We start from the raw sequence: 17547 nt of genomic DNA, 5'->3' as shown, positions 1-17547 counted from the left end.
AGCAGCGATTTCAGGCAATACAACACAAATCAACGGTAGTGAAAGAAGCAACTCAACTGTGAACGAAGGAGAAAATGATGGAACCTATATGGGTTACGCCCATCGTCCATGGGAGAGTTGGATGGAATTCACGCAAGCTCACGGTAATGTCATCGGCAGATCTGATTCACGATTGATGGCGTATAAATGTAATTGCGATCACTTTTTTAGAAAGTGATCATGATGTTAATAAGATCCTCCTTGCAATGATGGAAGGGTTGCCAGTCGTAGTTGTATGTCCGGTGCACTAGCGTGGGGCAAATGCGCGCCAGTGCAGATGGGCACGGCAAGTATGCGCAGGCGTAGTGAGGCAGCGTGTAGCAGGCAGCACGCGGGTGCAGCTGTGGCAGGTAGCGGCTGCTTGGCACAGGGCTAGCATAGCACTCAAGGGTGGGGTGATGTGCGTGGTCTGCACGCTAGTGCGGCGGGCACATGCAAGCAGGGTTGCACATGAGGACACCAGGTTGAGCGCAAGATCGTGCAACTCGCAGCGGAGTTGCTGATTAGGGATGTGAGCGCAAGCAAGGGCTTCATGATGTAAGGGATTCACAGGGCATGGTGAGGGCTGGCAGCGCTGCTGGTAGGCACGGGTGCACAAGTGAAAGAGGGCGGCGACGGTATGAGCGCACTTGGGTGCATGGGAATCACGACACTGCTGTTGTTGGTGATAGCTACGAAGGCGATGGCGGTAATGGTGGTGATGGCGTATCCAATAACAGCCCAGAGAATGGGGAAGTCAAAGCAATTCTGGAACAGTAACAGATAAAGAATTCACGTTCTTGATGCAAGCTCGAAGAAATAGCTACAGGGGTGCGGTGACGATGGTTCCTCCTTGATGATTCTTGACACGGGCACGACTTCATGGCGGGCAATCCCACTAGCTATGCTAGACTAGAAAAGTGAAGAAACTCTCAAAGGGAGGACGGTGGGAGCCAATTGAAGAAAATCAATTTTCAAAATCAACTTCAAAGGCTTTCCTTTGGCATGCCTCCCTTTATATAGAGTAGGGATATGCCCAATTGGGCCGATCAGAAAGAAATCATATCGTGACGAGAGGTTTTCCCTTAATAAACGTCAAGGAAAACAACATAGAATGGATACAGCCCAAACATGAAGGGCTACCCAAAATTTAAAAAAAACATGATAATACAACGAAAAAAATTATCACGACCTGTTGTTAGGCCGTGCTTGAAATTCTAGTCGCAGACACTAGTAGGAGCAGCTCGAAGTGGTTGCTGGCGTCCCTTCATGTTGTTGGTCTGAGGGTCCCCCATCATCATCAAGTGATGGAAGGAGCTGTAACTCTGACAAGTTGATGGCGATGACATCTTCAAAAGGTTGCACTAGCTCCAATGGAAGTCATAGTAGTCCCGCTTCATTGATCCATGCATCTTCAGATGACGATCGACCCTGCCAACGGACTAAAAATTTGTTGTCCAAATGCTCCCCTGCAATGTGGATTACTTCATGTAGTACTGTGTCAATGTGTTCGTACCTCAGAGAGTTTGGAATAGGAAAGGGTGGCAAGTGGCTCTCAGTCTTAGTGCTATTGAGGCACATGATTTGGTAACATATATTAAGGGATGTGAGGCTCATGACTTGGTGGCATGGGTTGAGAACATACTAGATCAGTGACGTTTAAGGTAGGACAGATCCCCTACTCAGGAGATATACTATGTAGGCATTGTCGTTGACCACATGGGCCATCGAGAAAGGCCCAGTGCTACGATGGTGTCATTTTGTAGCGACCCCTAGAGAATTCTTATTAGGCCATAATATAACCATTACTAAATCTCCCACCTAGAATTTAACTGATTGTCGTCTTATGTCAATAGCTGACTTATATTTTTCATTTTGAGATGCAATGCATAGATGAATGCTATGATGCATATTTCTCATATGCTCATCAAATTAAAAACCTTCATCGGAAGTTCTAGTATGCAGGTCTAATGGCATGAGATCTAAGCATAAACTATTTCAAATGATGGCTTATCAGTAGTACGATTTACTAAAGAATCATAGGAAAATTTCACGCAAGGTAACACTTGATCCCATGAAGTGACATGCTCTTCCACAATGGATCCTAATAATTTGCCAAGACTACAGTTCACAGCTTCAACCTATTTGTTTGGGGATGACAGGCCGTCGAAAACTTTAAGTGGGTTCCTAAAGTGTTTTCCAAAAATAACTCGTAAATTGCACGTCCCGATCGAAGACAATAGATTTTGGTACTTCATGTAATTTGATAATGTTATCACATACTAATCCTCCGACGTGTGAAATGTCGGCGGTTTTAGAACATGTCTTGAAATGTGCCATCTTAGAAAATCTATCGATGACAACCATGGTTGAGTTGTGCCGGCGTAAAGTCCTTGGAAGTCCTAAGAAAAATCTATATTAACATCATGACATCGCCTTTTGGGTATTGGGAGTCGCGTATATAACCCGGTGCTCTGTTTGGTCAGTTTGATGTGGGAGTACGTTAGGCATCGCGAGATGATTTTGCTAACGTCCCTATGAAACGAAGGCCAATAAAATTGGTATTCTACGTGCTAGATAATCTTGTTGACTCCAAAGTGACCACTAGGTCCACCTGCATGATTTTTACAAATTAAGGACTCGCGTAGAGACGTTCGTGGGATGCACAACCTCTTTTTGTATAAGAGGTATCCGTCTGAGATGTAATAATCTCACAATTTGAAGTTCACTCATCTTTTAAGGGCTTTTGAGTTTCATTTAATTTCTCACTAAAGTATTTGATATGATGCCCTTCTTGAGTAAAAACTCCTCCAATGCCAACACTGGAAGCGTCACATGCTACTTCAAAAACCTTAGAAAGTCTGGCAATCGAAGGACAAGAGCCTCAGTCGTGAGCTTTATCGGCCGCAGTTAAGTTCAAAACCTTTATCGCGGGGGGGGGGGGGGGGGGTCCATTCAAACTTGTCTAACCTTCGGTAGAAGGTTTCTAAGCTCGTAAAGTTGCGGACGTCATGGATGTCTCTTAACTTTGGCCATGAGATAATGGCTTCAACTTTAGCTGCATCGGCAGCTACTCGAGCTGATAGGATAAGACCCCATGGAAGAAATCTATGAGGTAAATAAACTGCATTTCTTTGGATGAGCATAGAGCTTCTCCCGTCGTAATGCAATACATACATCCGTAAATGTTGGAGATGTTCATGTCAGTTTTGACAATAAATCAGAATATCGTCAAAATAGATGATGATGAATTTCCCAGTGGAAGAGCGAAGCACTTCATTCATCAATTTTTAAAAAGTGCTAGGGGCATTAGATAGCCCAATAGGCATAATGTCCCATTCAATGAGACCATCCTTGATTTTGCGTGACATTTTCCATTCATCTTGCGGTCGAATTCTAACTTGATGGTAACCACTACGTAAATCGATCTTGGAGAAAATAGCAGCTCCAGTCATCTCGTCGCATAGATCTTGCACATGAGGAATTGTGAAATGGTATTTAACCGAATTTTGTTGATGGCCCTTGAATCACAGCACATGCGCCAAGTTTCATCTTTTTTGGGCGCAAGTAGGGCCGATACAATGCAAGGACCGAGACTTTCTCGGATCAATCCTATCGAGAATAGTTCCTTAACCTGCTGGTGTAGTTCTTCATACTTGATGGGCTCCATCTGATAATATTGTAAATTCGGGAGGGATACTCTCGGCACTAAGTCAACGGTGTATTGAATATCACACATTAGTGAGAGCTTGTTGGGCAGATTCGTTGGAAAAATTTCAGCCAATTCACTCATAAGCTGAATTACCTCGGGTGCCTCAGAGTTTTGCTCCTGTTCTTTCGTTAGAACGAATAAGGTAAGAGCAAAACAGACTGGTGTATTGTCCTGATTTTGTTCTAGTGCTCGCTTGAAAATAAAGCTGCTAGTGACTATTGGATTTCGAGGCGCTCGTGTATGACTCGAGGTGGGCAATGATAGTGGGATCACTTGTCGTGTTGAGGGATACCATATTAGTGGGCCACCAGCGTAAATGAACGAGCTAGTGTTGGCTCGTCCGGTTAACTATATATCATGGTGAAATAACCATAGTCATCCTAAGATAATGCAACTGTTTTTCATTGGTAAAATATCACATAGCACCTTCTCATCATATGTGCTCATTTTTAGGGGAACTTGACATTGAGACTTCATTGGTGAGGTAGAAGCATCAATCCGTGATATACGGCATTGGATGTGGTATGAGACTAAGGCCTAATTTAGCCACAGTATGTTCAGATACTACATTGATGCAGATCCTACTACCTACTATCAATTTTAAAGTAGGCCCTCTAACTTTGACATACAAATAAAAGATAGATGTGCGCTGAGATAAATCGGCAGTCATTGGAGTCATGCATGTCAAAGGCGGTGGTAAAATGAACGCTGGCGTACGGGTTAGTTGTTCTTCATTTATGTAGGACATTTGACAAGGTTGTGGTGTCATCGATGGTCTGGTTCTTGGGGTGATGTATATGACCGTGGGGTTTGGAGTAATGGTCCTAGTAAGGGCTTGCCTGGTGGTACTAGAGCTTCCTAGATCCAATACGCTTTGTTGAATCCATAAGTTTACTATTGGTTGCTCCAGATAAGGTTGGGCGGGGGTGGTCTGTATGTATCCAAGGGGTTCCTCGTATTCTTCACCATCGGGAGTTCACCTAGATACTCATCGAAATCTAAGTCATCTTCAGGTGGTGATTCTAATTGGATTCACATTCATATCCATATGCAAGAGTGACGGACAGTCGCTACGTCGGTGTCCCAACCATTTTGATGCGAAATGCCGTTGGCCGGGATCGAGCGGCGCGTTTCACATCACAGGACAAAATGATGATATGGCGTGGACCAGAGTAAGAAATGATATGTAAATGAACAAGCAGCTAAGATTCAGGGGATAAGAACGAGGATCATGACGGACACCAAGGGTGAGTGATCCGTAGAACAAACTCCCAATGACCCTCAGGATAACTAGACGTCTACGACGCGAGGGGCGTCTGACGGCCCTGTCTAGTTCGGAATTTAAGTGGTCAGAGGACAGTCTGTTTACCTCAAGAAAGTTCCTATTTTCGTCAACGGTGGCTCGTCCTATTCTGGCGTTGCTCGTATAGTCGTGACAGAGGAGGCAATAGTGGAAGACGGCACTGCAGCGGTAATGATACTGGATATGGATGGAGGGGAGACGAGACTGACCTGAAGGCGCTTAGTCCACGGCGGTCAGAGAACGGGCAGGCGAAGGCTGGCCGACGCTGAAGAAGTTTAGTCGACGACCGGGATGTCGAGGAGATGCGCCAAGGTCGTAGAGGAGATAGCCGAGGGCGCGTGGGTCAACGGCGGCGTGAGCACAACTCCGTGTAGCGAATCGTGTTGAGGTGGCGTAGGTGTCGATCAATGGCCTGAGAGGAGAGCGGCAGGGCCGAGGGTGCAAGGGCCCGGTGCCCTGCGAGGCGCGGCGAGGGCGCAGGATCGTGACGGCGGCGCGGAATCACCGAGCGCGAGACCAGGCCTGCCGCGCGATAGAGGCCTACGGACTGGGCGCAAGGCCGTCACGCGGGTTGAGCGCCGCTACCGGTACCGGACCGCGATGCGAGGGCGGCTGCGTTGGGGTCGCGATCCCGGGAGTGAGGATGACCGCGGGAGCGACGGGCAAAGGCGTCGGGACGCGAAGCGAGACAAGGAGGAGTGTAGGCTCGGGCAGGATGACGGGATGGCGCTAGGATTCAAGAACCGCGGGAGATAAGAGGAAAAGGATGAGAGGTGCGTCGGATAATCAAGAAGACGGGGTCAAGAACAAGGGGTGCAAAGACGGGTAGGCAAGAACGATCAAGAAGAGTAGAGGGGAGGGAGGAGTCAAGAAGATGGGGGGGACGATGATGGTAGGGATCAAGAAAGCAGGGAACAGGGCGAGGGGTTCAAGAACGAAGGCAGGATGATGTAAGATCAAGAAATGGCGAGGGTTCAAGAAACGGTGTAGGAGGGAATGCGGGTAGTATCAAGAGATGGCGGGGGCGAGGCGGGGGAATCAAGAAACCGGGTAGAAGATGGTCGGGGCGAATGGATGAGAAGGGTGTAGGTGGTGGGGGGAATCAAGAACCTTGGCGACAGAAGTTCTTGATCGTCGCGGGCGAGTCTCCTTGATGAAGACAAGTCTCCCGATGCAGCGCAGATCGATGGCGTCTCGTGTGTCCGGAGGCCTCCAGAGTAATCTCGATGCAGACTTCCGTCCGCGCAAGGCGATGCCGACTTCTTGAATCTTTAAACGTACCGGAGTAATCTCGACGGCACGATTAGCACGACCCGTCCGGAGTGATCTCGACGAGCGGATCGTGAGCTCTAAACACGGAGTGATCTCGACGTGGTTGGGGCCAGCCACACCCCCTACGCTAAGACTACGATAAGGGAAGCTCTTTGAAAAATTCAGTTCATTCAAAAACTTCCAAATGTTCCTTGGGCATGCCCTCCCCTTATATAGGGAGGAGGGGTGCCAAGAGAACGTGGGGAGATATCGAACCGTCGTGAAACGTGGTTCGGTTTCTCCTTACAAATTCAAATACAATTCTAAAATATAAAACAAAGATGAGGACGGGCCCTACGGTAATGGCCCAATCCATAATTCGGAAAGAAATACAACATAATGATGAAAATAATAAAATGGTAAAGTCTTGCTTACCCGGAGTACTTAAACCCCGGATGACGGACGTCGACTAGAGCGGCTCGGCGTTGCTGATGGCGCGTCATCGTGGCATCCTCTTGTGGCGTCGTCATCGCTGAACCGTCATCTGCTGGATGGTCCTCCATCATCCTCCCAGGGTGCGAGGAGCTCGACTCCGGCGAGCGAAGCTCCGCGAAGTCCTCCAGTGGCTGCAGCAGGTCCGGCCGAAGTCGTCGCAAGTCGTCGCAAGTCGTCCTCGGAAATCCACGTGTCGTCGGAAGACGGGCGCCCCTGCCAATGGACTAAGAAAGTGCGGCCAACTCGCTCCCCCTCAGCGTGAATTACCTCCTGCAGTACCGTTTCTATCGCATCTTGGCGTACAAGGGTAGGAAACGGGGAGGTGGCGGGTGAGCTCTCACTCTCATTGCTACTAAGGCTCAATTGGTTGTGAGGCTCGATGATGGGTGGCGAGGGTTGGTAGCGGGATAAGTCACTGACGTTAAACGTCGAACTAATCCCCCAAGTTGGCGGGATGCTCACGACATAGGCGTTGTCGTTGATCCGTTGGGCTATCAGGAAAGGCCCGGCGCTACGAGCATGAAGCTTTGTAGCGACCCCAGGAGAGTACCTCTCAGGCCTCAATCTGACTAGGACCAGTTCCCCCTCGGAGAACGTCACAAACCTACGACTCTTATCTGCCTTGGACTTATACTGCTCGTTCATAGATGATATGCGTGAATGAATGTCATGATGCATGTTTCTAATATACTCGGCAAATTCTAATGAGGGCACTGTGTAAAATCATTTAAGAGAAGAAGAGGTAATAAGAAATTGAAGAGCGAATTAGACAGAAATGGTGATAGAGATGGGATATAGGTGATCCCATGGAAAGGGAGATAGAATGGCTTGGGAGATGGCTACCATCCATGAAAGGCTGTAGGTTAGAGAAAAGTTCAATGAAGTGGATAGGTATATAACATATGGTATAACAAATGGAATGGTAAGGTGGATAGAGATCAGAAAAAGAAAATTATGTGCTTAAAGACTTGGAGAAATGTCTATCTTCCACCCTAAAGTAAGATTGGCTTGATGAAAGAATAAAAACATTCAAGTAGGATTGGCTCAGTGAATGGTGGCGCGGTTGGGGTTCTCAATTCACTCAACTCTCTACCTTTTTGAGTCATAGTGCTTCAAACCTTTGACTTTTCTATCCCCTACACACCCATTAGATACCCTAGGCATTTGGAAATTGACTCCCACATTATCCAAAATCAAGGTTTGTGTTAGTTTAGGTGGCCAAGGAACAACCTAAGGGGGGGGGTGAATTAGGTTCTATATCTATATTTTATTTTTATTTTAATTAGCCTAGGATTTTTGTACTTAATAAATGAGGTAGAGGAAATGGAAGACAGTTATTTTTTTTATACAGCTTAGGCTAATCCTTAATGCTGTTCGGGGGTATCTGTCCCGAGGTAATGATGTGCCCAAACCAAGTTTATGTGAATGCCCCCCAAGCAAATCACTTGGAAATAAGGCTGAACAAGGATACCAAGAAAAAGAAAAAGTCAATGAAGCTTTGTCGTCCTCAACCCTCAAAGGCTTCCACGGAATGACACTACTTAATCTACTTCAACTTAGCCCCCAAAGCGTTATTCTTATGGCCCCCAAAGCCTTAACCTGAGTGATCACAAAGATCTAGCAATAACAGTATATTTATGAATAATGTATTCTACTCAACAACACTTAGTACTGATGGCTACTCGAAATATTATCCAACGCAATGATCAATGTTAAGTACTTCAACAAAAAACTTTTATATCAAAATTATATTGAGTTAAATATTTATAAATCTAACTATGACTTCGTTTCAATAATACCTCCTTGTTTGTGGTCGTTATTTCTTCTATCCTTTTCTCCTCCACGTTTTTCTTTGGATAAAAGTCTTAATTCGTGTTTGACCTTTGATGCTTAAAACGCCAATATCTTTTTCAATCTTGCACTAAATGCAATGATTCTACCTGTAATGGTTTTGTAAAACAATTTTGCACAAATATTAGGTCACACAAATATTCAAAAATGATCATAGAAATCTCCAAATATCAATCTTTCAACGTCCTTTGTTCACCGCTGAATTCCCCTCCTGTTCAGCTTCAAATCGTGTAAATCTTTCAAATCTCAACCAAACGATGTAATTCAAATTTCTTTGGTTTTGTATGAATGTTAGGAACAATTCATATGTTGATCAAAAGCTCAAAATCGGGATAAAAAATATGCTAAAAGTTATAAACTTGTCACAAGGTCTACGATGTGGGAAGTTCGGATCCCAGCCTTCTTTCCTTTGAATCTTGAGAAACCCTGCACCAAAAACCAGGATTCCAAGATCTATGGACTTGGATTGAAATAAATGATCTCTTCAACGAATGCTCAAAAACTGCTTGAAAATTGCTCTAGGGCTTGAAAGATCTCTCTAGCTTTTGGACTGCGATTTTTGGACTGAGATTAGGGCTGAAAACTGCATATATAGATTTGGAAATCCGAAAGGGGCATAGTGGTAATCTGTCAAAATTCCAACAGTCATATTTATTTATTATGATTATGCAATATAAAATATTAATCATTTTAATTTTGATTTTGTTTACATTTACAATTTTGCCTTCAATTCAAATTACCTTTCAAGCTGTTATGCCAAGGACTTGAGATCTAAAGTAATATTAATCTTTTTAGATATGGTTAACATAATATTTAACTAAAGATATCAACATTTAATATATCTAAGGCTCTTATTTTAGTTTCCCACACAATCAGTCAACTACTTGACTGAGGGCCTATTGTGCTTTGATCACGGCCCATATTGAGGCATGCATCACTTTGAACATTCACCAAAACATTGTGTTAAAAATACCCTTAAAGCTTAATATTCAGTTTGTTTTATTTTTACATGATCATGATCCGCTATATAAAGCCAAACTTCCCTACACATATAATTCAAGTTCATGGATAAAGAAGGTCTCCTAAAGGTGGGTTTTTAATTATAAATGGAATTTATATGACAAAAACGAAACAAAAGTTTGCAATCCTAAGCACATGAAATGTTCTCCCCCCCCACTAAATTATGCAATGTCCTCAATGCATGGGAATGGATCACAAATATAATTCAGAAGTTCAGAATTGCAAACCTGCTTAGGCCTGATCTTTAAAGAACTTACTAATGATGAGCCGACATCTCGTTATGTGTGCGAATTGTACTTCTTCTTCTTCTTCTTTATTCCTGGAAATACTACAAACTGAAAACAAAACAAAAAAAATGAAAAGTAGGGAATAAGGTTAATTCCCATTATCTGTGAAATGAAAATGCAATAAAGAGAAAATTTTGAGGATCCAAATCCTAAGTTGGTGCTTCCTGGTCGGTGGGTGCGATCGGGCTTAACAATATTGTTGTTGTGGGTTGTGATAAATATTCTGCTTCCACATACAGCTTTAATCGCATCCCATTTACTGTGAACTCCTTCCCTGTCTTAGGATCAAAACTCAAAACTGCTCCATTATCGTATATGTCAGTGATTATAAATGGTACATCCCATCTTGATTTTAACTTCCATGGAAAAAGTCTCAACCTTGAACTATAAAGCCATACCTTTTGAGGTTTCTAAAATGTTTGCGGTTAATGTTCTTGTCATGAAAATGCTTCATCCTAGCTTTATAAATTCTTAAATTTTCATAAGCTTCATTCATCAGCTCCTGGAGTTTGTGCATCTACAATAAACGTTGTTTTCCTATTGCATCTAAAGAAAGATTAAGTTTTTTAATAGCCCAATAAGCTCTATGTTCTGTTTCCACTAGAAGATGACATGCCTTACCAAAAACAACCCTATAAGGAGACATCCCTAAGGGTGTTTTGTAAGCAATATATATATGCCCAAAGAGCATCATATAACCTATATGACCAATCTTTCCCATCAGGCCGAATAATCTTTTTAATAATCGTCTTAATCGCTCTATGTGAATTCTCAATTTGACCATTGGCTTGTGGATGATATGGGGTAGTGATTCTATGTTGAACCCCCAAATTTCTTTAACATGGTCCTGAATTGAGAATTATTAAAATGACTTCCTCCATCGCTAATAATTCTGTAGGACAATCAAACCTGCAAAATATATGTTGTTGAATGAATTTAAGGACTTCTTTATAATCATTTGAGCCAGTGGGGATTGCTTCAACCCATCTAGAAAGATAATCTACTACCATCAAGATGTACTCATGTCCATCTGAATTTGGGAATGGTCCCATGTAATCAATCCCCCATAGGTCAAAGATTTCCACTTCAATTATGGGCTGTAGTGGCATTCTATCATTCTTTTTGATATTTATCACAGCTCGACACTTTAAACAACTAAAGCAGAACTCAAAAGCATCCGAAAATAAGCTTGGCCAAAAGAATACACGATTTAAAACTTTAAATGCAGTTAATTTTGGAGCGTAATGTCCACCACATAAAGAAGAATGACAAGCATCTAATATGCTCCATTGTTCTTCCTCAGGTACACATCTTCTAAACACATGGTCAACACCTAATTTAAAAAGTTCAGGTTCATCATAGTAATAGTAAATAATATCTCTATAAAACTTCTTTCTATCATCAACATCCCAATCATTAGGTAATAACCCTGTGACAATAAAATTTACAATATGAGCATACCATGGAACATTTTTACCTTGAATTTCTTAAATATATTCATCAGGAAAAACATCATGGATAGGAATAGATAATTGTGTAGATAATCTAGAAAGATGATCTGCAACTATATTCTCTATTCCACTTTTTTCCTTGATTTCTAAATCAAATTCTTGTAAAAGTAAAATCCACCGTATTAATCTAGGCTTGGTTTATTTTTTATTTAATAAAAACTTTAAGTTACATGATCTGAAAAAAAAATTATTTTACTACCTAACAGATAAGAACAAAATTTTTCTAAGGCAAAAATAATAGCAAGCAATTCTTTTTCAGTTGTTTAGTAGTTTACCTGTGCTCGTCCTAAAGTTTTGCTTGCGTAGTAGATGGCAACTGGCTTCTTGTCAAATCTTTGTCCTAAAATGGCTCCCACTACACTGTCAGAGGTGTCACACATGATTTCAAAAGATTTACTCCAATCTCGAGCTTGTAAGATTGGTGCTTGAATTAAAACCTCTTTAACCTGCAAGAAGGATGCTTTAGCATTTTCATTAGAAACAAACAATGTATCTTTAGAAAGTAAATTAGTTAAAGGTTTAGAAATTTAAGCAAAATCTTCAATAAATCTTCTGTAGAAGCCAGCATGCCCTAGAAATCCCCTAAGTTGTTTTCGGGTTGTGGGTAGGGGGAGGTTCTTGATGACCTCGACCTTGGCCTTGTCCACCCTTAGTCCATCCTTGCTAATATGGTGCCCTAAAACAATTCCCTCCTCCACCATGAAGTGGGACTTCTCCCAACTTAACACCAGATTGTTCTCTACACATATCTGCAACACCTTGGTTAAATTAGATAAAAAACTATCAAATGATGAACCAAAGACTAAAAAATCACCCATAAACATTTCTAAGCAATCCCCTACTAAATCAGAAAACATAGCAGTCATACATCTTTCAAAAGTAGCTGGTGCATTGCATAACTCAAAAGGCATCCTTTTAAATGCAAAAGTGCCTACCAGACATGTAAACGTTGTTTTTCCTGATCCCTTTTGTTAATTTCAATTTGGTTATATCCTGAATATCCATCTAGAAAACAATAAAAGTTTTGACCTGAATTTTTTTAAGAATCTGATCAATGAATGGTAAAGGACAATGATCTTTCTTTGGTACCGAGTTAAGCTTCCTGTAATCTACGCATACTCTCTAACTAGAAGCCACTCTAGTTTGAACGTCATCTCCATTTTCATCCTTTGTCACTGTTATTCCTGTTTTATAAGGTACTACATGTATAGGACTTACCCATGGGCTATCTGAAATCGCATATATGAAATGAGCTTTTAGCCATTTCATGATTTCTTTCTTAACAACCTCCAACATGTGTGGATGGAGTTGCCTTTGAGGTTGTCTTGTTGCTTTAGAATTTTCTTATAAAAAAACTAGTGTGGCCCACTCACAATGCTCACTTGGAGTAGACCGAGAAGGATAAAAAATGATTGATATCCACCAATGTCAGCCGTTGACTGCTATAATAAAAAATGCGTTGGGAAAAATCCAAAAAGCTCACCAAATAAATTGATTCAAGTAACACAAACTCAAAATCTGAGCGAACGATTGATCTAGATATTCGTTGATCGTAGAGTAAATTGTTGAACTCGGAAGATCACCAACTACGACACATCAATTCCACCTGCCAAGAGAGACAGAGTCATAATCATGACCAGACATAGATTCCCGATTAGGAGGCAGGTACGCGCGAGAAAATATGAAAAGTGCACGCTCTTAAAAAATAACAAAAAACGTGGAAGAAGCTAGCAGAACCCCAGCGAAATTGTAAAATGAGCGCTAACTGTTCCGAGGGAAAAAGTTCTAAGAGGAACAGGACAACGAAAGTGCGCCGATTACGAGAAAATTGCGGAGAAATCCTTGTAGAGCAACAGACGAAGACAGTTAAATCAAGGACTGTAGCCGTACCAATCAAAGAGAAGGTCGCCTCCGTCAAGCTTGGAGACAGATGCAGGTGAATGGAAGAAAGAAACCTACTTCATTTGGAGAACATGTCAAGGGTAGCTTAGAGAACAGGTGGCTCGCTCGCAATGCTCGCTTGGAGTAGACCGAGAAGAATAAAAAATGATTGATAACCACCAATGTCAGCCGTTGACTGCTATAATAAAAAATTCTTTGTGAAAAATCCAAAAAGCTCACCAAATAAATAGACCTTGCTTGGTCCCCATGCAACCGTTTCGCCGATCCAGTATTTGGAGCTCTTTTTTTCGTTCTCTAGTTCTCTCTTTCATTTTTTCCCTGATATTGCCGATAGAGATAGAGAAAGAGGAGAGGAAGAGAGGGAAGGCAAAGGGAGAGAGAGTTAGAGACGGTGAGAGACGAATAGAGTGAGCGTATGAGGGGGATAGATAGAAGGAGATGCGCTGTGGTAAGGAAGGAGGAGATTTTATATAGAGATAGAGGGAGTAGTGGAGGGGGAGAACATAAGAAAGAAGTTTCTTGCCTTTTTTATGTGGAGGTACATTGTGCTGTAGTGCGACGGTGGGAAGGTCAGACGACGAAGATTGTTTCTCATGCTGTTTTTGAGGCGTACAATACAAATGAATGCAACCCCCGTTGGCACGTCACATTGAAGAATTGCTAGGACTGGGCCTCTTTGACAAGATAGATTTTATGACCCGAAGATGGTGTAATAATGATGTGGACAATGATGATGTTGTTCTATTTAGTGGAGCGCAGATGATGGAACGGCTTCATGGGAACTGAAATTAAGAAGTATTTTAGTTCTTTTTTTTATGGGGATGAGAATTGAGAGGGGGAGTTTGATGTTGTACCTGAGATCGGAGAAGATCGTCTTCTACGGCCTTCTACTTGACATCTCCTAGTGGAAAACCTCTTTGTAAACAACGTTGGCCATCGCAGAACACTATTCCTGTTGGACCGATTCGTGTCCTTGATAGAGCGACGTAGAGTTGGTCGTAAGTAAAAAGTGGGTTTGGTAGATATAACCCCACTGTCTCTAGGGTCTGGCTTTGAGATTTGTTAATCGTCATCGCAAAGGCCAATCGAAGTGGGAACTGCAGGCGCTTGAATCGAAACGGAAGCCTCGATTGAGACGGGTAGAGCGCAATCCGTGGTAAGAGATGGACATCACCGTAGAAATTGCCTTGGCTGATGATTGTGGCTTGTATCATTGTTGGGATAAAGCTGTCCACTCGTAGCCTGGTCCCGTTGCATAGACCTTGTATTGTGTTCAAGTTCCGAAGGAGGATCACGATGCAACCGATCTTGAGTCGGAGCTTGTGGAGTGGCATTGTCGCATCATCAATTGTATTTAAGAACGCGGTTGGATAGAGAGATTCATTGTTGACTACGCCATGAGGGATTGCGTCAAAACTGAAGTACTCCATAACTTCACCTGGGAAGACATCGAGAACCATGTTGTTGACCTTGACCACATCAATGTTTAAGGGCGTCAAAATTGTCTTCGCTACCAACGAAGTTGCGGTATCATCAAAGGTTCCATAAACTTTGGCAATCAGATCAAGCAAGGAGGGGACGCGCTGAATCTCAGGAGGAAGATGGACATCAGGGCCAAGGCATCCTTCTCCTACCCCAAGTAGGAACTCGCTCCACGCTTGTTGCTCTAGTGAAACACGGACATTGGTTCTGAGGCTGAAAATTGAGCAATGGCGCCATACATCGCTTCGGTTAAGAGACGAACTGATGATCATTGACCGTGAGCCTTTTTGTATGACTGGAAGCATCTGTCTAAAGTCGCCTCCCATTACAACAACCTTGCCACCAAAAGGAACATTTTCCAAAGTTGCATCTATGGTCTTCATCACATCTCAAATAGATCGATCCAACGTCTCGTAAACATGGTGTTGCATCATTGGAGCTTCGTCCACAATTATAATACTTGATGACTGAATTTTTTGGCCAATCACCGAGTCAGGTGAGATTCCACACGTTGAGATGTGTGTGACAGGAATTGGAATGTTGAATGTGGAGTGTAACGTTCGACCTCCTTCCAGAAGAAGCGCTGCAATACCACTTGTCGCAGTCGGTATGGTGGTGAGGCGAGAGGCCTTGATTTGTGCGAGAATAGCTGAGTAGAGGAAAGTCTTTCCAGATCCACCAGGCCCGTCAACAAAGAATACCCTGGGCTCCGTAGCATGATTTCCTAATTCAATGGCATCAAATACTGCATCGTAAAGTTGTCTTTGTTCCACATTCAGCATGTCTCGTAGGCATTCTGTTGCGATCATTGCATTTTGATTGTTGTTTCCATGGCTTGGACTACATCCTGCATCTATAACTTGAGGTTCAACGACTTGGGGCAACACTGGGTATGCTGCAAGAGAAGATCCGTTGTGGTAAAGGATTGGATGGAGCGCCCTCAATACTTTTTGTCGTATATGGTTAGTCACTTGTGAAGCACAGTTCTCTAAACGGATGTCATCTGACATTGCGTCAAGGTATTTTTCAAAAAGCACATGTAGTTGGGAGAGTTCACAATAAAGTAGTATCATTGTGAATAGCTCGCGTATTTGACGGGGAGAAGCAATGGCTGAGGCTAGTGCGAGATCATTGTCAAACTCAGCGTCGGAGTGGAGTAGGCCAAGGGCTTCAGTGGCACTCTGATATGTGTCGTAAACAACATTTTGAACGTTGCGCAAATCTTCGTAACACCTCGCTCTAGGAACGCGATGAAGCATCAGCCGGAGATAGTATCGCGTAGTGTCGCGGGGGCACACGAAGTGCAGCCTACCAATGCATTGTAGGCGATGACGTCGTGACCATCATTGAGTGGAATTGGTCCATGTGTAATAAGACGGGAAGTCAACGTACAACGTCCGTCGGGCTAATTCGTCTTCTGGATGCTCCCTGTTATAGCGCATCCACTCAGTGAGTGGGGTGCGTGCTGCCCTGTCCATGACTTCACTAACCGATTCACCTTCTTCGTACACCACGGATTGCATATTCTTATCGTGTACCTGGAGGGCATAAACACTTGGATACATTTTTTGCATGCTAAATTCGCAGATACGCCAGAAGGCTTCTAATGCGGACGTGTATCGGGCATCGAGATATTGTTGGGCTTCATGATTGGATGTAGTGTTTTGAGGTGCACGTAGAATGGCATCGTTCAATGGTAGAACCTTTGAAGATAATTTTGCTTGAATGGGATCGTGGCCTTTATACACGTACTTGTACAAGTACTTTACGGATTGGATGGAAGAGCAGATTTCAACGTTGATGTGACAGTTGAACACTTTGCACAAATACTTATTGTACGGAATGACCCATCGATTCTCAATGAGATGTGAACCTTTCTAGACAACACGACCATTATTGCGACGCGAGTAGAGAGGGTACCCATCGTTGTTTACCCGTGTTGAGTAGACGAACTACTTGGGGTATTTATTGGAGCATTTTTCGTTCTTCATACATGGGCATCTTGGGTTTGCAGAACCGCAAGGACCATGGATTATATGTGTCGCCACACAATTAAGCAACTCGGTCTCATTGGGATCTGGTAACTCGGCACACACAATCTTGTCAATGTCTTCAGGGGTTCTTTGCTTGTACGGATCATCTAGTATCCACAGCATGTGCGCATGTGGGAGACCACATTTTTGAAACTCGACAACGTACACACGGCCTTTTACTTTGCCAAATATTTCCTTGTCGATGATCAAATGGAGGATCTCCTTCAATTTCAATCGGAAAATGCGCAACATAGGTCGAATCGATCTTGCGACTTCTGTCCGGGTAGCAGAGCTTTGGTGATCTCGGGCCATTTTGGGTTGCAAGTCATTGTGATGAATAAATCAGGCTTTCCCATCTTTCTTACGATAGCCATGGCATCCTGGTATAGCCCTTGCATGTAGCGCGGCCCGCCAGTGAAGGATGGTGGGAGAATGATCATCCTCCCTGCAGGAATAACAACATCGTCAGTGGCGACTTGGTCAAACAACCCGCAGTAGAGGCTTGCACGCAATGTCCTCTGGTTGCATCGAATCCACAGTAAGCGTGACTCTACAACCTTGGCGTAGGCATCCACAACATATTCTTGAAAAAGCCGGCCAGAAAGATGAAGCACTCGTGATGAGTCTCGAACCATGAAGTGGTAAGCATAGAACTGATTCATCGTTTCCTTGGTTCTTTCCT

At 43.2% G+C, this 17547-nt stretch overlaps 2 protein-coding genes across 2 annotated transcripts; both read right to left on the bottom strand.

Annotated features, from left to right (window-relative positions):
- Positions 1 to 14237: 14237 nt before the first annotated feature.
- On the bottom strand, positions 14238 to 15215 carry LOC144708267 (uncharacterized). The gene has a single exon (XM_078581518.1). It carries the CDS (start codon positions 15213 to 15215, stop codon positions 14238 to 14240), a length of 978 nt encoding a protein of 325 aa, XP_078437644.1.
- Positions 15216 to 15221: 6 nt separating this feature from the next.
- LOC144708265 (uncharacterized) lies at positions 15222 to 15842 on the bottom strand. The gene has a single exon (XM_078581517.1). It carries the CDS (start codon positions 15840 to 15842, stop codon positions 15222 to 15224), a length of 621 nt encoding a protein of 206 aa, XP_078437643.1.
- Between the last annotated feature and the right edge of the window lie 1705 nt (positions 15843 to 17547).

The sequence above is a fragment of the Wolffia australiana genome, chromosome 10 (genome assembly GCF_029677425.1).
Source record: "Wolffia australiana isolate 7733 chromosome 10, ASM2967742v1".
NCBI lineage: Eukaryota > Viridiplantae > Streptophyta > Magnoliopsida > Alismatales > Araceae > Wolffia > Wolffia australiana.
The sequence above is the reverse complement of the archived record's forward strand: the minus strand, read 5'-3'. Positions and strand labels throughout refer to the sequence as shown.

Excerpts from the sequence above, each read along its gene's own strand:
- LOC144708267 (XM_078581518.1), bottom strand. The coding sequence starts at position 15,215 with ATGAAGACCATAGATGCAACTTTGGAAAATGTTCCTTTTGGTGGCAAG.
- LOC144708265 (XM_078581517.1), bottom strand. The coding sequence starts at position 15,842 with ATGTCAGATGACATCCGTTTAGAGAACTGTGCTTCACAAGTGACTAAC.